Genomic DNA, 20,735 nt, shown 5'->3' with positions numbered 1-20,735 from the left:
AGGGTAGAGTAGAGGGGGAGGAGAACCTTTCTCGACCACACCTTCTAATACACCCCTTGATTCATCAAAAAGGAACAGGATAAAAATAAACATTTCAGTAATGAAGGAAGTTAAAAAATGCAACCTTGCAGTTCAATTACCGGTGATGGTACCAAGACACACTATTCTGAGTCTCTAATTCCTTTGCAAGATTTGAACCATTTCTAAAATACATTTTGATTTTGAAGCAGAAAAATAACTGGGTAAAGTGTGTGTTTGCACCACCTTCAAAAAGGTTTGCATAGAAGGGCTTCTATCAGATATTTTTCAGTATTTAAATGGCAATCCATGGTTGAGTCAGTCTCAAGGACCAGAGAAGTGTGCCGTTATGCCTTAATTAAAGGTGTGGTGCTTAGGGACATGGTTTAGCAGCAAACTTAGTTGTGTTAGGGTAGTGGTTAGGCTTAAGGATCTTAAAAGTTTTTTCCAGCCTAAATGATTCTATGATTCTAAAGGACTAAGGACTTTTTTTTTTTAATTGGATACCTGCTTAGCAGTTGCTTCTCCTCTGCTTTGAAAGTGTTTAACAAGCAAAATCCTCAGGTGAAGTCTTCAGATCTTTTGACGCTGTAATTCCAGAAGCTCCTGTGTAGGGTATCAAAGGAGAAACACTAGCAGTGATTAAGCCCCACCTTGGAAAAATAGCATCCTCCTACTTTTTGACTGGTCCAGGCTCTGATGTAGTGCAATGCACATGACCCATCTTAGACCCACCGTTCAACAAAACACAGTTTTACTGCAAAGTTTGTTATCTGCCTAGAAACATTCCTCTGATTTGTCTTATTTACTAAAATAGAAATTCTTTTCTTTACATGTGACCTGCATTTTCACTCTAGCCCTTACCTTTGAAAATGTGCACTGCCACTTGGTGACAGGTGTTAAAAGGTACTCCATGAAAGTTAAGCTACCTTCCTGTGCCAGTATGACTAAAAACCCTATGGATTCTGACTTTGTCTGTTGAGCACTTAACCAGAGCATATATATACAGATACAAAAATGTCCAGCATCTGCTCACTCACATCTATGGAAAAATGTAATGAGCAAACAGGATGGATTCTCAAAGTATCAGCTGTCAGATCTAAAGAATTGTCTAGAATTACTGGTGTACAGAAAGCACCTGTTTATTCGAAGGGGGAACCTTGGAGCCACTGCTCAGTACAACACCTCAGCCTGGGAGAAAAACAGGCTGAACTTTGCTGTCATAAAATATACTGACATTCCAGTGCCTCCCAAGGCATGCTGGAAGCAGCTGAAATTTCTGATCACATACCAGATTCTGTATTTAAAGAGCGAAATATTAGACTTGTAAAGCTATTTTCTATCATGCTATGCACTATGCTATAAAGCTATATGTAGATGCATAGAACTAATACAAGTGGCTTTTGCACTAGACTTCTCTGATGTCTATTTGTAGTAAAGTGAAGGCAACAGAACTGCTCTAATTCCCTACAGTATCCAGTCTTATTCATATGGAGAACAGCATTTACCTAAATTAGGCAACATCACCCACAACGCTTACTACAGCCTTGGTCATGTTGTAGGATTTCAGCTGACTGAATCCAGTGTCTAAAAACATCCTTAAATTCAGAGAAGATCCATGGCAGTATTAACACACTCAAGAAAAACAGAACCAAACCAGTATTTTATACAGCATCCTGAAAAAGGTTAGATTAGCAACACAGAGCATTTGCAGGATTAGTCCTCAGATTTAAAATACACTCTGCAAAACTCCAGTTGTGAAAGCTACCCTTTCTGAAAGTTGTAAAGAAAGAAGTGGAGAACAACAAAGTGAAAACTAAAAAGACAATTTATAATAGCACCTATGAGGAAGGTGGGAAGGAAAGGGCTTTGAGAAGACATTTGCTAGAAACGGGTGTCTCAATGCAAGGTATTGAATTATAAAATGGAAGAGTTGGAAGAGGTCTTAAAGATCTAGTTCCAAGAGTAGGGACACCTCCCACTAGACCAGTCTGTTCAAAACTTCATCCAGCCTGGTCTTAAAACATTTAGAGGGATGAGGCATCCACAACCTCTCTGGGCAACCTGTTTCAGTGTCTCACTACCCTCATAGTAAAGAGCTTCCCATTGTCCAATCTAAACCTGCCCTGCTCCAATTCAAACCATTGCCCTTGTCCTATCACAAGCTAGGCTGAGCCTTCTAGGCCTTCGCTGCTACAGCTGATGAGACTTCTAAATTCAGCTTGCACAGCGGCAAGGGAGATTGTTCCAGATCTCACTTCTGTATCACACCATACAAGACAGTATCTTTCAGACAAACATGTCCCAAGCTATTCAGTATTCCCCTGAAAAATACCATAAAACTAGCACCAGGCAGGGTGTCTGAACTGCCTGGCTCGAACTGCTCTGGGCTGGGAACTGCTTATGCTGTACTGGCTATTATCCACTTACACATCAAGAGGGAAATAATTCCTCCAGAACAGGAGAGTCCAGAGTCCACAGCACCAAACCTGTGTCCTAAGCAGATCACAGTGTCTTTCCTTGGGTTCAACAGAGTCTATACTTTGCTCACACTCTGGGTAAGACAGCTGCTGGAAAGATGCAAAATGTGCTACTGACACCACTTCAGCCCTCTGCTTCCCACCATCTGTAAAGTTCCTCCTGCACCTACCGTTCTGCCACCTCACAGCTGCCAGACAGTTAAGATGGATTATGTGAAGAGGAAGTCTTCTATTACTGTGAAAAGTTCTTTTGCATTTCATGTGACTCTAAAAAAGACAACAATGCAAAATGCCTTTCCCTCTAGCTCTGTGGTCAGTTACAGATTTTGGAGTGTGCTGAACCCAGTGACTGAGCTCAAGCAGCAAAGAAGCCCTGAAACAGGAGAAAACACCCAGACAAAACAAAACAAACACAAAGCAAGATTATCACTAGTTCTATGTCAAAACCCCAGGCTCATATTTAGAAGAAATCCCATGAAAATGCTTTGCATGTTACTTCTAAAGAATAAGCCATTTTATACCCTTTTCAAATTATATTTTAATAAGACTTCTATATGCCACCAATTTGTGGATCTGTGTTTTTTAATAAAGCATTAAGACATTTGCTGTGTCCTTGGGAATAGGTAACAAAAAGTTCTGAAATATTTCCAGGGAACCATTTACAAATGTGAAGATACAGAAGAGCATACAATTACCTTAGTATCTGCAGAGCAATCATTTAGCAACATTTTGAAGTCTTGGATCTAGCTTCTTAAGTCTTCTCCTTTAGTAACTTGACCAACAAGATGTATCAGATGTATACGGACATGCTGGAACATGTCTAGAGAAGGGCCACAAGGATGATCAGAGTTCCAACCCCTCTGCCATGGGCAGGGACACTTTCCACTAGATCAAGCTTCCCAGAACCACAGCCAGCCTGACCTTAAAAACATCCAGGGATGGGGCTTCTATCACCTCCCTGGGCAACCAGTTCCAGTGTCTCACCACCATTACGGTGAAGATCTCCTTCCTAATATCTAATCTAAATCTTCCCTCCTCTAGCTTGGATCCATTCCCCCCTAGTCCTATCACTACCTGACACCCTACAAAGTCCCTCAACAGCTTTCTTGTAGCTCCCTTCAGATACTGGAAGGCCACAACAAGGTCTCCTCAGAGCCTTCTTTTCTCCAAACTGAACAACCCCAACTCTCTCAGCCTGTCCTCGTAGCAGAGGAGCTCCAGCCCTCTGATCATCCTCATGGCCCTTCTCTGGACACATTTCAGCATTTCACATTTCAGCCCCTTCCTGTATAGGGGCTCCACAACTGGACACAGTACTCCAGGTGGGGTCTCCCTCCCTATAGAGGGGGAGAATCGCCTCTTGACCTGTGGGCCACGCTTCTCTTGATGCAGCCCGGAATACAATTGGCTTTCTGGGCTGCAAGTGCACACTGGCAGTTCATTTAAGCTTCTCCTCCACCAGTACCCCCAAGTCTTTTTCTTCAGGGCTGCTCTCAAGCCAGTCCCTGCCCAGCCTATATTAGTGCCTGGGATTGTCCTGACCCAGATGCAGGACCCTGCACTTGGTCTTGTTGAACCTCATGAGTTTGGCATGGGCCCACCTCTCCAGCCTGTCTAGGTCCCTCTGGATGACATTCTTTCCCTAACATTAGTCTGAGATTTACTAATAATCTCTCTACACATAGGTATGAATACTGCACTGTTCATCATTGTTTTGCTCTAAATTCACTTGTTTAAAAAAGTGGTTTTATTTTGCAATTTAACGACAAACACGATTTCTCCTGTGTATGAACTTAAGCAGCAGGCTTTATATGCTCCTGCAGGATAAAAAGCACAGGAGAAGTTTTGAAAGCACAAGTGTTTCCCAACAAACACAAGTATGCCATTGAACTTCAGAATGAAGCAGGGGAACACACATGAATGATTCTGGATCAACGGGAGATGGTAAAAATTAAATGCTAGCAAAATTTGCAAAGATTGCTGCCAGAAACCCCCATTCAGGGAACCAGGGAGTATAAGAAAACTGTTGTACACTTACGTGAAGAGGGGAGTAAGAAGAGTATTTTTAATTATTTTTTCCCCCAAAAGTTAACAGATTTCAATGCTAAAAATTAAGACTGAAAGGAAACAAAGCCTGCAACAACCTGGCGATCCCTACCAGGCAATCCTTACCATGGAGAGGAGCGGCCCAGCAGCTCCTCGGGCAGTACTGCTGTCCTGCTCCATCTCCACACACTGGAGCTCTTCTGGCCTCCAAGACATTTGATCCAGCCCCTGAAATGGCTAAAACCCATAAGGTTTCTTTTTTTCTGACTTGTATTTTTAGCAGTATATACCTGCTCTAAGGGGAGACATATGCCCACTTGCTCGTGTGGTGAGCATTTCTGCTGAATCTAGTATCTTTAAAGACCAACCTTACCCCAACTGAACAGTGGAGTATTTGCTATCAGCAGGTTTCACCGAGTGCACAGGTAGTCATAATGTGGCTGTTTCACAGATGAAGCAATGAGGTCTTGCACGAGTCAGCCTTCAAGGCTCTGGTCAAACTGTTATCATCTCCTCTGCTGCAGGACTGCAGTGCCCAGGGAAGAACAAGAGAGAACAAAGCGAACAGCAAAATAGCTCAATTCTATCAACTCATTTAGGGACTATTAAAATGCTTCTGAGAAACACAAAAATAACTACCCATAAAATTAAGCATACACGTTTACAGAGAAAAAACACTAAAAAACCTTTAAAGAGAGACAAAAGGTATTTCCTGAGGAAGAAATCCTGGGGTTTGCCTCTAGCTCAAGACACTTCCTCACAATACTCATCTCGCGTTTTCTGCAAGTATTTTTTAGGAGGAAACCACTCGCCCGTGGGCTTTCCCACCCAACTACGGTGGGGTAGCACCCGCTGCGATCCGTGGCGGAGGGAGATGAGGGGAAAGCCCCGCAGCTACCCTCCCCACCGCCTTCGTGAGGCAAAGCATGCACCCCGTCCCCGGCTCTTTCCGACTCCGCATGCTCTTCCGCGGTACGCCCGGGCGAAGCCTCTCCTCCCGCATCTCCGCCCACCCTCACGGGGGCGGGACGGTCACCACCCCTCTCCTCCCTCATACGGTAGCAGGGCTTAGACGTCGGCGGCGCCAGCGCTCCCCGCCTCGTAGAACGTGCATGCCCCCGCCCACCGCCGAGCCCTCCTCCGAGGCGGGGACCGCCCGCCCTCCTCAGGGAGGGGGCAGCCCCGCCGCCACCAATTGCTCGCCTCAAGAGCGCCCGGGCGGGAAACGCCAGGCAGGAGGGGCGGGGGCCGAGCGTGCGGTAAATGTGGGGTATAAAGGGGAGATGTCAAGGTGCGTCTGTAAATTTCAAAGTAAGGGTTGGGGGTGTAGTTTGTTTGTTTGTTTTTTTTGGGGTATTTTGGTTGCTTGGGATTTTTGGTTTGAGTTTTTTGGTGGTGTGGGGGTTTGGGGGGGGGGGGGTGTTTGCTTTTTTGTTGGTGGGGCGTTGCTGGGTTTTCTGCTGTAGTTTTGGTTGTGGTTTGGGATTTTTTGGAGCGGGATTTTTTTTTGTTGCTGTTGGTTTGGGGTTTTTTTGGGGGGGGTTGGTGGGTTTGGGGTTTTTGGGGGGTGCTTTTGGGTTTTTTTTAGAAAATTGATTGGTTTAGTTTTTCCTTTATTATTCTTTACTAAAACCAGGAGACAAAAATATGTATGACTGTGAGACACACATAAAATAGGCAAACCTGTTTTATGCTTAAGGCAAGCGACACCTCCCCACACCATTTATTGCTAAGAGGAGTAAAAAATGATCAGAACAGGTGATACAGGTAAAGGGGAAAAAAAATGAACACACTTCACATCACTAAGTATTGCCAACTTCAACTTTAATAATGTAACCATCAAGTTGTGGTTTTTTTTTTTTCTTCCTTCCATTTCAGTAATAACTTTATGGGGAATAAAAGTTTCCCTACAAAAATAAAACTAAGCTTGTCAAAATTATAAATAGTTTAAATGTTTGTTTTTAAAGACATTTTAATGTTTCCCTGCATTTCCCCCCCCACCCCCAACATATCATTTAATCATTCTGGTACCTTCACATCATGAAATTAAAACGGATTTGCAACAAAAGCTTTTGACAGTTCAATTTGATGCTAAAAATAGAGATAAAAACTGGCTAGGCATGACCATTCCTTTTAAATTAAAACTGTTAACATTGCCAGTGTGTAAAAATAAAATAAAATAATAAAAAAACCAACTAAAAACCGAGAAAAAAATTAACCCCATACACAACATCTTACGATAATTGAGGACTACAACAAAATAAACTTATATTTTAATTTTGGTCCCCCACCCCCTTCACCCCAAATCAAGACTCTTAGTGCATACAACACTGATTGAGGTTTTTGGCTGAAGTAAATGCAGATGCACCTGCTTTAAAGACTGATAGTTTAGTTCAAGTAAAAAAACAAAATTCACATATTTTTTTTTTATACTCCACTTTTCAACTCAAACAGTGTTTAAATCTGAGCAACAAATGGTTCAACACTGACAGCAATTATGTAATGATTACATAGTTCTGGGCACATAGATAAATTAAGTAGATGTTAACAGAATAGCCACCAACATGCTGCTGCATTCATAGAAAATCAAATTACAACATAACATAAAAGCATTCCCTGAACCATTATAAAGTGACTCACTTGAGGATAATGTTACTAACTCAACACATGCATTATAATGTTACATGTGAAATCAAGAAAACAAACAAGATATGCCTTATATATACTTTATAGTTAGTCCTACTCTTAATTTCTCTTAACACTTTAAAACATTATGATTGTCTCATTAAGCTTGCAAATTCCAAAACCAACCTGTGAAGAGTTTTATAAAAAAAAAGTCTTACTAGGGAAAGGAAACAAAGGCACAATTGCATCAAACTGAGGGGAAGAACAGAAGCATCTTGGAGTTTCACACAGTATCCATTAGATGTCACCACGGTTTTAACAATTCCTTGGGAATTTAAAACGAGCACCCTAAGAGTGGAGGGAAAAAAAACCCAACAACTTCTGCTGCTCCGAAATTGTTGGCACTCCTCCCTCCTTCCCCCCTTCAAAAGATAACTCATTTCCTCTCTGGCATGATGATGACTAAAGTATCAATTACTCAAATCTGCCTCATGCTTCTATTGCACACCCTTTTCTTTGGTTTCATTTGAACACACTTTTTTTAGGTAAATAACTCTGCAAGTTATATTTACAGCAGTTTTCTTGCTACTTTTTTTTTTCTATGTCTAAATCAAGTAAATCAGCAGTCTGCAGAATTTGGTATTAAGTTTTTTTCAATTAAAATTTTAAAACCGTAAGGAAAAATCTTCTGAATTACTAAAAGCAAGAGTTACTCAGCTCAGTCACCAACACAGCCAATAAATGTTATTTTTCTGCTCAAGTGGGAACGTGAATCAGTCTACTTTCTTTGCCTGAGCCTTTAACAAAGAAGCAGAGGAAGTTTTGTCTTTCAGATATGATAATTCAGAACTATCCAGCCTAAAAATGGCTCACTAAGCCAGAGGAAAGATCTGACTTACAATAAAGACCAAATGCATCTATAGTTATATAGCTTATGACTAAACACTTATAGATGGGCATGTCTCACAGATTCATCTGAGACAATGTCCACTTTTCAGAATTCAAGTAAGCAGCTATGTTTTTTCTTTACTGCACTTTTCAACCCCCCATTACACATTTACGGAACCAACTTCACCAATAATGACTTCTATGTGCAGCTCCACTTCCATTCTTACTTAGCTTTTGCTTCTCATTCCTTCCCACTGTTTCTATTATCTTATTTCTTTTCCAGTGTGGATTTGTATAGTTAAACCATAAAACTTATTCACAATATTATAACATCCTAAAACTTTAATCCTGTAGAATTAGTATTTGAACTTTCTTCTGTATAAATACTATTTCCATTTAAACCCAGTCCTCCTCTGCCAGCTGTTAAGAGTTCTCCCTCAACTCTTACCTTCTTTTCAACTTTCTCTTTACTTTCTCCAGACTACAATAACGTCTTCCATAAATTTCACAGAACAAACCACAAGATCTCATATGCCTTCCATCTATAACATTTCTCTCACAAATTATACAGTAACTATTTGAAAACAGAAAGGTAGTGCAAATCAATCTAAATCTCAAAAATAGTGCTCCAACTAATTCTTGTCCAAGCAGTTTTAATAATTTTTTTTAACCTCTCAATTTGCACATCCTTACTTGTAAAGCTACCATTAAAGCAAAGAAGAAAACAAAACAAAAAAAAACTTATTCCATAACATCCTAGAAAATGGATTACAGTTTCACAGCTTGCACCAAGATAACTTGGAAAACTCTCTAGGCACACAGAGGGTTGCAAACTGATGTACAAACATGCAGAATCCCTTACTCATGGGAGCAAGATGGTAAGTGACCTGGCTTACAAAACTAAGTCTATAGCAAAGTTCAGGTACCCTGGGCATCACAAAAACAGTCTTCTGAATAAAGAAAACTACTCTTTGCTGCTGTCTGTAGATTGGGTTTGGCATGCTATACTGACATTTGGTAGCGTGCATTTTTCCTGAGTGTCTTTTGGCCCCCCCTTTTAACCAGGTTTCCACACCCCGCTAAGGGCTTCTTCAAGTTTGTCCCTGTAAGCTCCATAACGCTTCTTTAAGATTTGCAGTTGCTCATTTTCCTCTTTGTCCAGTATACGCAAGAAGTTTTGCAGTTCAGGAATAGTAAAAGCTTCCCACTGGAGAAAGAAAAAGGTGGATGAGCAGAACAGAAAATACTGAAGTAATTTATATAGACAGTATTTTTAAACAAAACCTCAGACACTCCAAACAATTCCATACAGAAACAGTTCCAGGAACCCCCCTTCCAAATCTTGGGGAACTGAAAACCTTTTACTCTTCAATGCGCAAGTGCAGGGTTCTGCACCTGGGCTGGAACAATCCTTGCTATCAATACAGACTGGGGGATGAGGTGATAGAAAGCAGCCCTGTGGAAAAGGACTTGGGGGTGCTGATGGATGAGAAGCTGGACATGAGCAGGCAGTGTGAGCTTGCAGCCCAGAAGGCAAATCACATCCTGGGTTGTATCAAAAGATGTGTTGCCAGCAGATCCAGAGAGGTGATTCTGCCGCTTTGCTCTGGTGAAACCTCACCTGGAGTACTGAGTACAGGTCTGGAGCCCTCAATAATGGAAGGACATGAACGTGATGGAGTGGGTCCAGAGGAGGGTCACAAGAATGATCAGGGGGTTGGATCACCTCTGCTACAGGGCCAGGCTGGGGGAGCTGGGGTTGTTCAGCCTGGAAAAGAGGAGGCTCTGGGGAGACCTAATAGTGGCCATCCAGTACCTGCAGGGGGCCTACAAGAATGGAGAGAGACTGTTCACAAAGACTTGTGGGGATAGGATGAGGGGCAATGGTGTGGCACCCACCACAAACAGCTTCAAACTAGAGAAGAGCAGAGTTAGATTGAATATTAGGAACAAGTTCTTTACCACGAGGGTAGTGAAACCCTGGAACAGGTTGCCTGCGGAGATGGTTGGGGCCCTGTCCCTGGAGATATTCAAAGTGAGGCTCGACAGGGCTCTGGGCAACCTGATCTAGTTGAGGATGTCCCTGCTGACTGCAGGGGGGGTTCAGATGACCTTCAGAGGTCCCTTCCAACCCAGACCATTCTATCATTCTTTTAAACTGTTGCTTGATTTTTTTTTTTGTTCTGCAAGTAACAACGGGTCACCACAAATGAAATGTTTACAAAAGGCATAAAGTAAATATAACAACAACTAAAAAAATTCTGCTTCCAAAAAGTGCATTGTCTTGTCAGCACGGATCAAACAGTGGCCCACTCATCTATGAGGTTAAAGACACACACAAAGCCAGCACGAGTGTAACATACCATGACTTCTCCAGTTTCATGCTCACGTAGAACAAAACTGAGCATTTCTGTTCGAGGGCCTGCCACCAAACGCAGGTAGAGGGGATGTTCTCGGTCTGACAGCTTGCATGTATAAACTGCAGGAGAAGGAAATCACAGCAATTACCATCTTTACTAATGATGTTTCAAACACTCTGAAAAGTACTGCTAGCTAATGTTAGAAAATTTCAGGTATGACTGTGCAGCCATCCTACATGCTGTCTACGTATTAGTCTACATATTGGCTGTGACCATGAGTTTTAAAGAAGGGCTGAACAGATGAGTGATGGTAACACCACAGCACTATATTCACAAGGGAGCAAAGCATCACACCTTTATTCACAGAATCACAGAATTATTGAGGCTGGAATAGACCTCTGAAATCATCGAGTCCAGCCTATGACTGAACACCACCACACCGACCAGACCATGTCACTAAGTGCCACATCCAATCTTTCCTTAAATGCCTCCAGGAATGGCAACTCCACCACCTCCCTGGGCAGTCCATTCCAGTCTCTAATTACCCTTTCCATGAGGAAGTGCTTCCTAACAGCCAACCTAAACCTCCCCCGGCACAGCTTCACACCATGCCCTCTCATCTTGTCACAAGTAGCCTGACAGAAGAGCCTGACCCCCACCTTACTACAACTTCCCTTCAGGTACTTGTAGAGTGTGTTAAGGTCCCCCCCGAGTCTCCTCTTCTCTAGGCTAAGGAACCCCAGCTCCCTCAGCCTCTCCTCATCAGACTTTCCCTCAAGCCCCCTCACCAGTCTCGTTGTTCTCCGCTGGACCTGCTCCAGCACCTCAATATCTTTCTTGGAGTGAGGGGCACAGAACTGCACACATTGCTCGAGGTAAGGCCTCACCAGTGCTGAGCACAGGGGCAGAATTCCATCCCTACTCCTGCTGGCCACACTATTCCTGGTACCAGCCAAGATGCCATTGGCCTTCTATGCCAGCTGGGCACACTGCTGGCTCATGTCCAGCTGGTTGTCACCCAGCACTCCCAGGTCCCTCTCTGCCAGGCTGCTCTCCAGCTCTTCATCCCCCAATCTGTAGCGCTGCATGGGGTTATTGTGGCCGAAGTGTAGGACCCTGCACTTTCTTTTTTATTACCTGAGTTCTTCCACCCTGCTTATTTCAAGTATTCCTACAACTCCTTCCCCAAACCCTTTCACTACCAAAACACAATAAAAGCATAATTTGTACCTTGGTCTTCCTTGTGACAGCGTTTATAAAGTGCAAACTTGGCAGGGTTGTCAGCTACAAAAAACTTTTTAAGCAAGGCCTCAATAACTTCACGGACAGTATTGGTGCTGCTGATGTGCAGGGTATTCACGCAGCCGTCCGGCAAGTAGAAAGCAGTTTCGTTATTGCTGTGAGCACACCTTCCCTGGCTCTGGGAAGACTGCACAGTGATTGGTCTGCATAGTTCCATCTGGACTTTGATGAAGCCAGTGTAAATCCCATTCGCATTCTGCAGCAGGAGGAAAGTATTGGATGGTTAGAATTAGCAATGACCGCTTGTGGCAGATGAGCAGAGGGAGCAGATTAAATTGGTGTGGTGGGTTGCAAATTCCCCCGAACATTAAAGTTGCCAGCCCAGCCCACTTGGGAGCAAATGAAGCCATATTTACAAGCAAAACTACAATCTACAATGAAATGCAATTAATATGTACAAAAAGCACAGTATCTACAATGTTTACAGGTATTTACAATTTATAAACAGCACAAGAACCCCCCCTGGGCCAAATACTAGGGGAGCTGCAGCAGCTTCTACCCCCGCCCCTACTCCCCTCCTTATCCCCCTTGGACACAAAAAGGGACAAGAGGAAGAGCAGAGTAGTTGTTGTTAATACCAGTCACAACAAAAGCAATGCAGTCAAGGTCAGTAAAGCCAGGAGAAGCATCAGCCAGAGCCAAAGAAGCAAAATGAGAGCAATTGTTTTTGTACAACTAGTTTAAGGTGATTATCTCTCCAATGAACTGTTTAGAACTTATCATTATTTTCCTTTTTAAACCCAATAGCAATTTATTTACATTTTACCACTTTCTGTTCAAGATCTGTGGAAAATTTTAAAGGTACAGCCTAAAACTACCACAAATGGTCACAGTGAACACCATTTAAATGCCACTGTAATATACAGCATTTTGTTGGAAAGACTTGGTTTCAATAATTCAGACATGTATGCTTTCTGGTAGATGTGCTGAAGATTTTTTTTTTTTAGTAACAACTACTGAATTCTAGAAGTATTTTTTTTTTTTAGTAACAACTACTGAATTCTAGAAGTATTAGGATCTCATCAAGCAAAAGGTTCCACAAATTAGTGACAAGTTTTCACGTTAGAAATATGAAGTGAAAAAAAAAAACAACTTAAAGGATTTTATGCAGAAACACAGAAATTATCTCCCACATTTTAGCCTTGCTCGTTGAAGAGGTTTAAGGCTTTTAGATGCTCAATTTTGGTTTAAAAACAACCAGAATAAATGCCAATTTACTCAACATTTCAAATTCTTTATTCCAGTTGCTTCTAAAAGACAAAACGGCAAAGTTTATCAAACCTTATTGAGATAGAAAAACTTTAGGTAATCTAGTTTTAGGCATAGCCAGTCATGATCCACAGGCAAACACATAGTAAACATCCTTTTAGCACATAGTCATACTTTCATGGTGTAAGATACAATAGAATTTAAAATTTTCCATATGCTAAACACACCCACAGGAATAGATAATGTATCAGAAAATCTGGACAACACAGCAGCTGAGTAACAGCTTGCCAGGCAGATAGATGTGAATTTTATTAGTATAGTTTGCAGTAGGTTGGACTGAGTCTTAGACCTGGACCACAGTTCTTGGAAATAAAAAGTCTATCTGCATTCCATCATCTGTACCATCCGTGTTACAGGAGTAGGGGGAAAGTCTCCTCATGCTGGAAACCTGTCTGACTGATCTGAAAATCAACTCTACAACAATAAATATTGCACGTTTTAACTTTTCTCATTGGTTGAACATCTTTGCCAGACAGATACCTGACAAAAACTGATCTAAAAAACCAAGGTATTTTTATCTTCATGTTTACCAGCTGAGGGGTTTCATCTGACAAATGCACATCTTGTTATCAACTGAGAGTTTATCTTAAACATGTTTCAAATGACATATACATTTGTTTCTACTACAGTTTCAATCCATAGAAGAGCTACAAGGATAAAAATATTTCAGATGTGAGACTTAATTCACAAATCTAAGAAAGAGCCTCTTATAAAGTAATTAAAACAGTTTCATATGTAAGATGTTGAGAATAAAATGATTTACAAGTAACACTACAAAGTTGCAGTTCAGTTGCTCAAAGTTGCAGTTCAATTGCTCTTATTAAAAATTACACAAATCCTATTGAAAACTTACCAGGGTCATCTTTAATTTATCAGTGACAGATGAATTATAGCTTTGTATCTTCTCTTTAACTTCTTCTTTACTGAGATAAACATGAGGTTCACTCTCTTTCTGAACATCCTGCAACAGAGACGGTGGTTTAGAAAACAAAACAAAATCCAGATCTTTCATGACTCTTGCACCTCTTCTACGGAGATAGACTGAGAGAGCTGGCCTGTTCAGTCTGGAGAGGAGAAGGCTCTGAGACCACCTTATTGTGGCTTTCCAGTGTCTGAAGGGAGCCTACAAGAAAGCTGGTGAGGGACTTTTTAGGGTGTCAGGTAGTGATAGGACTAGGGGGAATGGATCCAACCTAGAGGAGGGCAGATGTAGATTAGACATCAGGAAGAAGTTCTTCACCGTGAGGGTGGTGAAACACTGGAAGAGGTTGCCCTGGGAGGTGGTAGAAGCCTCATCCCTGGAAGTTTTTAAGGCCAGGCTGGATGTGGCTCCGAGCAACCTGATCTCGTGGGAGGTGTCCCTGCCCACGGCAGGATGGGGGTTGGAACTAGATGATCCTTGAAGTCCCTTTCAGCCCTGACAATTCTATGATTCTATATGAGCACTCTTAGTCCAAATAATAATTATTTCACAGAGGCTTAATGAACACTAATTAGCTGTACAGCAATTGAAGGGATTAACATGCTAGGCAAATCAGAACACTTGGACTGAATAGAGACAGTTAAATCAACACAGACAAAGACACTCGTGTCCTTTTTTTGCCAACTTTTCAAATTGTCATGAAATATTACTTAGAGCATGAGCATTTCTGAACAAATTAATACAAATGAAACTAGCAGCACCATAAAGCAGTTACTAGAAAGTAACACCAACAAGCCCTGTGAGTGCCAACAACACAAGAGCATCCCCTGCATTCCACCGTGACAGATGGCACGTCATACACAGAGTCACTGACTACTATGGGAAGCACAAGTAACTCTCTTGGCTATATAACATTTCACCAAATTCATGGGGTTTTTTTTCCATGAGGAAGGCCCTACTTGATTTTTTGTCTTCTGCTTTTACAACCTTGCTACATATTTCACATGCAACACTAAAACTAATCCCTGGAGCTGGCTTTTATCCAAACAAACATTTGTTCCCCATCCGTATTCCTGCAGCAAACTAGCGTTATAAATACACTCCAGTTTCTGTCACCAGCACAAATGCCATATATAGTATGAAAGAGTTTCAGCTCTCAGCTTTAATGATTTAAGACTTCACTTAGAAATGGAGAAGCTTTGAAGAAGCCCAAAGCTTTCAGGATACATCTGAACACAGGAATATACAGTCACTGTACAGACAAACTGTCAAACCACAGTGTTCCAATTCATCCTCACAAGCAGAGTTTATCCCAGGAAAGGACTTCCCTGACTTCAGTGGCCAGTCCTGTATCACAGTCTCTTGGACACCACTCAGCACACACCTTTGCAGGCGCTTCAGTTTCCCAGAAACAACCCCAAAGATGAGCACATCTGGTGTGGAACTGCTAGTTTCCATTTGGCAGAAAGAATCTGCAGAATATTTTCTGTCTCCTAATTTAAACCCATCTAGTTTTAGCTCTTTGGGGCTTAGTGTTCCTTTTCCTATATGGTATTTTACTAAATGACATGCTGAACTGGACTTTTTTCCCATAGCTATAAAAAGAAAAGTGTGGTCTGAATGGAAAACTGGAAACCAGAAATCTTGAATTCTGATCTGGTCTCAGATACTGATTTTCCTGTGTAACACAGAGAATACACTTATTTCACAGATCAGTAAACTAAGGCAAAAAAGAACACCAATAAAATACAACTCTCCTATTAGTTCCTCAAGAGCAGCTCTAAGATTGTGCAGCACCTTCTACAGTGGCTAGAACCTATATTACTACATATTTTCAAAATGCAAGTCTCTATTCTCACTAAAGAAATTCAGCTTTCTTGCCCTTTTATTTTTCACCTGCCATAATGACTGATACAGCCTCACCTAAACTGCTCAATTTACAAACTCACAGATTGCATTGGGTTGGAAGGGACCCTCAAAGGTCATCTTGTCCAAGCGCCCTGCACTAAACAGTGACACCTCTGACTAGGTCAGGCTGCCCAGAGCCACATCAAGTCTGATCTAGAATGTCTCCACTGCCAGGGCCTCAACCACATCCCTAGGTGATCTGTTCCATTATTTTACCACTCTCATTGTAAGAATTTCTTCCTTATGTCCAACCTAAGTCTACCCTGCTCCAGTTTCAAACCATTGTCTGAGAGACAAGCATGTTGTGGAGTTCATACCTCTCCAATCTCCTACTGATACTGAACCTCCAATGGACACCTCAGTTTTCATATTTATCAGTTTTCCATTGCTGATTGTTTAAAGCAGGTACCTCTCATCTACCCTGTTGGAGCTGACTGTCACCATGATTACTGAAGTAATCCACAATACTCACTATCATTAACAGAAAACACTAACCAGAAAATAAATGTCCCCACTACCTTTCCTATGTTCAAACCTCAACCTTTGTTCAAAAAGCAACAAAACCATCACAAAATAAAAAATCCCACCCCATTTTACATTAAGTGGTGTGCACCTCAAGAGGTTTAATTTGGCAAAAATTACTTTGAATAACTGGGGATGACAAAAAAAGAATCCACTGCCTTTAATATGGCATAAGGTAAGGTCACAGGACTGACAGCTAGAAAACAACCTGTATGCATTGTAAAAACAAAAAAACCACACCCGCAAACAAATAAAAACACATCACACAAAGCACAAACCCAAACAATAACCAAACACACACACCTACATCCCCCTCCAAAGAAACAAACAAACAAAAACCACCACCAAGAAAGCAAAACCGAAACAGAGAGAAAAAAAACTCTTGCTAAACAAATTAGTAAGTATGAGCAAACAGCAAGTAACTTTCTCTTGTTTTCATCTAGGACAGTTTTTCTATACATATCTGTTCTCCCAAGATGACATCTTTCTAGTAAAGTGACAGAAATTTGGTGAGGTTAGAAAGGACACAACCCCATCAGATCACTCTGGTGCTGTGGACTGCTGTGGAATTGGGCATGAGAAGCAAAACCAAAGCATAGCATCTGATAGACTCGCTCTGCTGGTGCCTTGGAGTCAGGTCTGTAAAGCATACTGGAGAAACCGGAACCAAACACTGAAACAGCTCTTGATAGAGCCCAATGTGTTTACAAGAGTGGACTTCAGGTGAATGGAACTGATGGGGAAAACGGGAAAGGGGTGGCTGCATGTGTTGGTGATGAGCTAGAGGTTGGAGCTCCATCAGGCTGGTGGTAAGGGGGACAGTGAAAGAACTGATGCTCACTCAAAGTAATGCCAGTCTTCTCAGGCACGGCTCTGCCACAGATCTACCAGTCACTGGGCATCACTTTATTCCCTCAACTGAGTTATAATTTTGTACTTGGAACTTCCTACATCGAAAATTCCACCTTCTTGCATTGGTACCAGAGGCCAGGCATTTTTGGCAAAGTTTCATTAAGCACACACAAAATAGAGAGTCCTCTTTACACAAAACCTGAGATAACCTCCTTCTGCAACATGCTGCCAATGTGCAGCTAGAACTCATTTTCTAAACAACCAAAGCCTGTGCCTCAACTGATTTTAACAGTATGTGGATTATGCAAACGGAACACAAAAATTAGCTGAATACAAAAGAAGTATTAGGATTAAAATATTAAAGAATAGACCCAAATCCATTCAAGGAAAACACTATACACAATAGACAGAAATATTTACTTCAACCACCATTTCCACTGCAGTCCACTATCCCTGACCATCAGGACTACAGACAGTGAGCCATGGATGACAATTGTCACAGAGGGGAGACATAACTCTACCCCATTACAAACCTAAGCCCCAAATCTGAATGAATCAATCTGGAGACACCTTCCTGCTCCCAAACAAAAGCTCAGAACATTACAACTGCACATACATCTGAACCTATTACTTCAACCAAGCAAACAAAAACTCCCCACTATCCAGACATTAGTGCCTATAGAAAAATCACATTGCTCTCACACTGACTGCAAAGACAGTAAATCCCACAGGGCTGCTGCTGTCAGGAGAAAACCAACAAAGGAATACCTCACTGAGTTTATTATGAACAAGAGAGCCTCAGCCTGCTATGATTCACTGGGTCAGCTGCTCTCAGTGAAAGTCACTAAGGAGCACTCAGAATTGAGGCACTTGGGTGTTTTCATTTTCCCAGCTGTACTTAACCAACATGCCAACAGAAGCTCACATGATCACAGAATCACAGATTGTTAGGGGCTGGAAGGGACCTCGAAAGAACATCCAGTCCAACCCCCCTGCCAGAGCAGGATCACCTATACAAGGTCGTACAGGAATGCATCCAGGCAGGTCTTGAGTATCTCCAGAGAGGGAGACTCCACAACCCCCCTGGGCAGCCGATTCCAGTATTCCAGCACCCTCACAGTGAAAAAAAATTTTTCCTCATGTTTCCGTGGAACTTCCTATGCCTCAACTTCCACCCATTGCCCCTTGTCCTGTCATTGGGCATCACTGATAGTATGCAATTTCCTCCCCAAGTTTCCTGGAGCTGAACTGCTCTCAGTATACAGTGCCACTTAACTTTTGTCATACAGCTTTGTCTAGCCATGCTGAAAGTTACTTTTCTCTGACCAGCGTACTTAGGCAGTTGGAGGAAGACTTGGCAAACTGATTTCCCACAGTTCTCTTATTTCCTTCTGTACTTGTTACCTCATAACAGGGCCCCCTGAAAGAAAAGTCCTCTGCTAACTCTGCTTAGGTTCAGCAGATCAAATTCCACCTTGTTACCTCAGCAGGTAAATTTATTATCTGTAGAAGACCTCAAGTTACTCAACAGCAGAGTTAAGAGCAATAATTCAGTCATCTCTACCATGCTTTATAATATGCTTGTTTCCTGTTGCTCTGAAATGACCACCAAGTGGCTGAAGTCAAACCTTCTCAGGGTGGTACTACATGGAAAGCAGTTACTCCAACAAAAGAGCATGAGGGTTGCACAAACGAGACTTTACAGAGGTGAGATGTTGTAACCAAGTACCTATCATAAGTTATTGTGACAGTTCTGCCTGGTGTGGTGAGGGGAGATGCTACTATGTGTCACCTGGTGGCTCATTCAGGCCAGGCCAACAGCTGCTTTTCCCACTGTGGCATGCCCCCAAGTCATGCTCTGCAACACTGGGCACAGCTCCTCCAAGCCAGCACACTGCTGAGGCATGAGGGGCAGCACACCCTAGCCAGACAATTCAACTCTAGGCTGATTCAGATGCAGCTGATTAATCTCCAGCTCCCTACAAAACGCCCAGCTTGGACACCTTGCAAAATCTGTATGCTGGCAACTGTGAAACTGCCTTTCTTCAAAACTTAGGCCTGGTGGCGAGTTTCCCAACCACAGACCCTTGCCTATGTCACAGCAGCAGAGTGAAGTATAAGTGCAGTCAGCAGAGCAATTCACACTGTCTTCTGTCAGCCAAGACCTAGATGTCACTGAGCTTAACAGCAGCACTTCTGGGTGCTGGTGTTCAAAAAATGCACAAACATTTCAGTGTTATTTTCACTAAAAATCAATCAATCAAGCCTGACTCCTCCCATCACTTAACCAAATGTTATTCTCAGTAATGGCTGCCATGTCACCACCCTTTCCTCCCCCCAGCCAAATTAAGTGTGTTTTGCCTGGTCTCCTTCCATTCCCTGCTTCTCATGTTATCCACTACGTCTTCAGCCCAGCAGAGGTGTCAAAGATAAAACTTTATCTCAAGGAGTCAGCTTAATACATCAGAATCCATACAGATATCATCTCTGAGTCTAGAACACTTCTAGTCCAAGCTATTAACTTCTGTGTTGGTAAGGACAGCATATACCATTGGCAGCCATTTGTATTAAAGCTATTCCTCATGTCAACCAAAGCAGCATTTCATTCTCAAATGAAATTCCTAAGCAACAGCTGCCATTGAGAGGGGAAATGAGGCAAGTGCTTTCATTTTCCCAGGGGAATAGCTGGTCTTTCATTAGAACTCATGATGCAATGCCTCTTCACAGTTGAGCTTCCCCTCAACAAAAAGGGCAGAAAACGTATTTTCTTTATTGCCTCCACCCCCCGTGTACATCTCATTTATTGTATCACAGATGTTTAGAGAAGCAGCACTCTCTTTTCAACATTTATGCTCTGTGCAAAGCCCTCCAGAGACCAGCTCAGCATGAAACCTCAAGGAACATAACTAAACTGGCACAGATTACAATTAAAATGAACTGCAAATCAAGATCTGGTCCCCAAAAAGAAGAATCACATCCCAGCTGGGACCTGCATAAAGTCCAAATCGCACAGTTGCTGCCAAACCTTAGTCTTGCATGCTGTAAGAAAGTGCTAAGCTCCACAGCTAGCAAGCTGCTATGGGATGAGACCAAGAAAAAGTTCCATAAACAAAGCAAAGCCCAAAACTCTGAAGCTTGTTTCCTCTGAATTCCTGCCTTGAGACAGAGGCATGGCTTCCCCAAACAGTTACTACAGGCTTCTATTTGTGGAGGGAAACAAGAGAGTCTCCTCTATGGAATCTCCCATTTCCCCGAAACTTCTAGAAACTAGCATCACTCAAAGAATGGGTATGGCAGTACATCCAAAGACCCTCCCTCCCCCTGCAAAGATGGGATAGGGGGAAGCAGAGAAGCTGGGATAGAGGGAGCTGGCAGGGTGGGGGCAACACCTCCCCCACCCAGGACTGTGGGTTGGTGGACTCACATGAGGCTTTCCCCCAAGCCATGTGCCTGGCAGGGCATGGTAAAGACAGAGCTGGGTGCTGGGGCACATTTGGGTGAGAGAGATGCTTATCTATTCCTGGTGCCTACCTCACTTGTTTG

At 42.4% G+C, this 20,735-nt stretch overlaps 1 protein-coding gene across 1 annotated transcript in view; it reads right to left on the bottom strand.

Moving 5' to 3' along the window:
• Positions 1 to 6,546: 6,546 nt before the first annotated feature.
• Positions 6,547 to 20,735, bottom strand: part of RASSF3 (Ras association domain family member 3) — a 59,813-nt gene continuing 45,624 nt past the window's right edge. The window contains exons 2-5 of the mRNA XM_054399398.1: positions 13,842 to 13,949; positions 11,648 to 11,915; positions 10,421 to 10,536; positions 6,547 to 9,264 (exon numbers count right to left, since the gene is read on the bottom strand). Of these exons, the coding sequence (XP_054255373.1) occupies positions 9,115 to 9,264; positions 10,421 to 10,536; positions 11,648 to 11,915; positions 13,842 to 13,949 (642 nt within the window). The 3' untranslated portion in view covers positions 6,547 to 9,114. The remainder of the gene's footprint in view (positions 9,265 to 10,420; positions 10,537 to 11,647; positions 11,916 to 13,841; positions 13,950 to 20,735) is intronic.

This window comes from Indicator indicator, chromosome 3 (genome assembly GCF_027791375.1).
Source record: "Indicator indicator isolate 239-I01 chromosome 3, UM_Iind_1.1, whole genome shotgun sequence".
In the NCBI taxonomy this organism is placed as follows: Eukaryota; Metazoa; Chordata; class Aves; order Piciformes; family Indicatoridae; genus Indicator; species Indicator indicator.
Note: the sequence above shows the minus strand (reverse complement) of the source record. Positions and strands in the feature narration are given on the sequence as shown.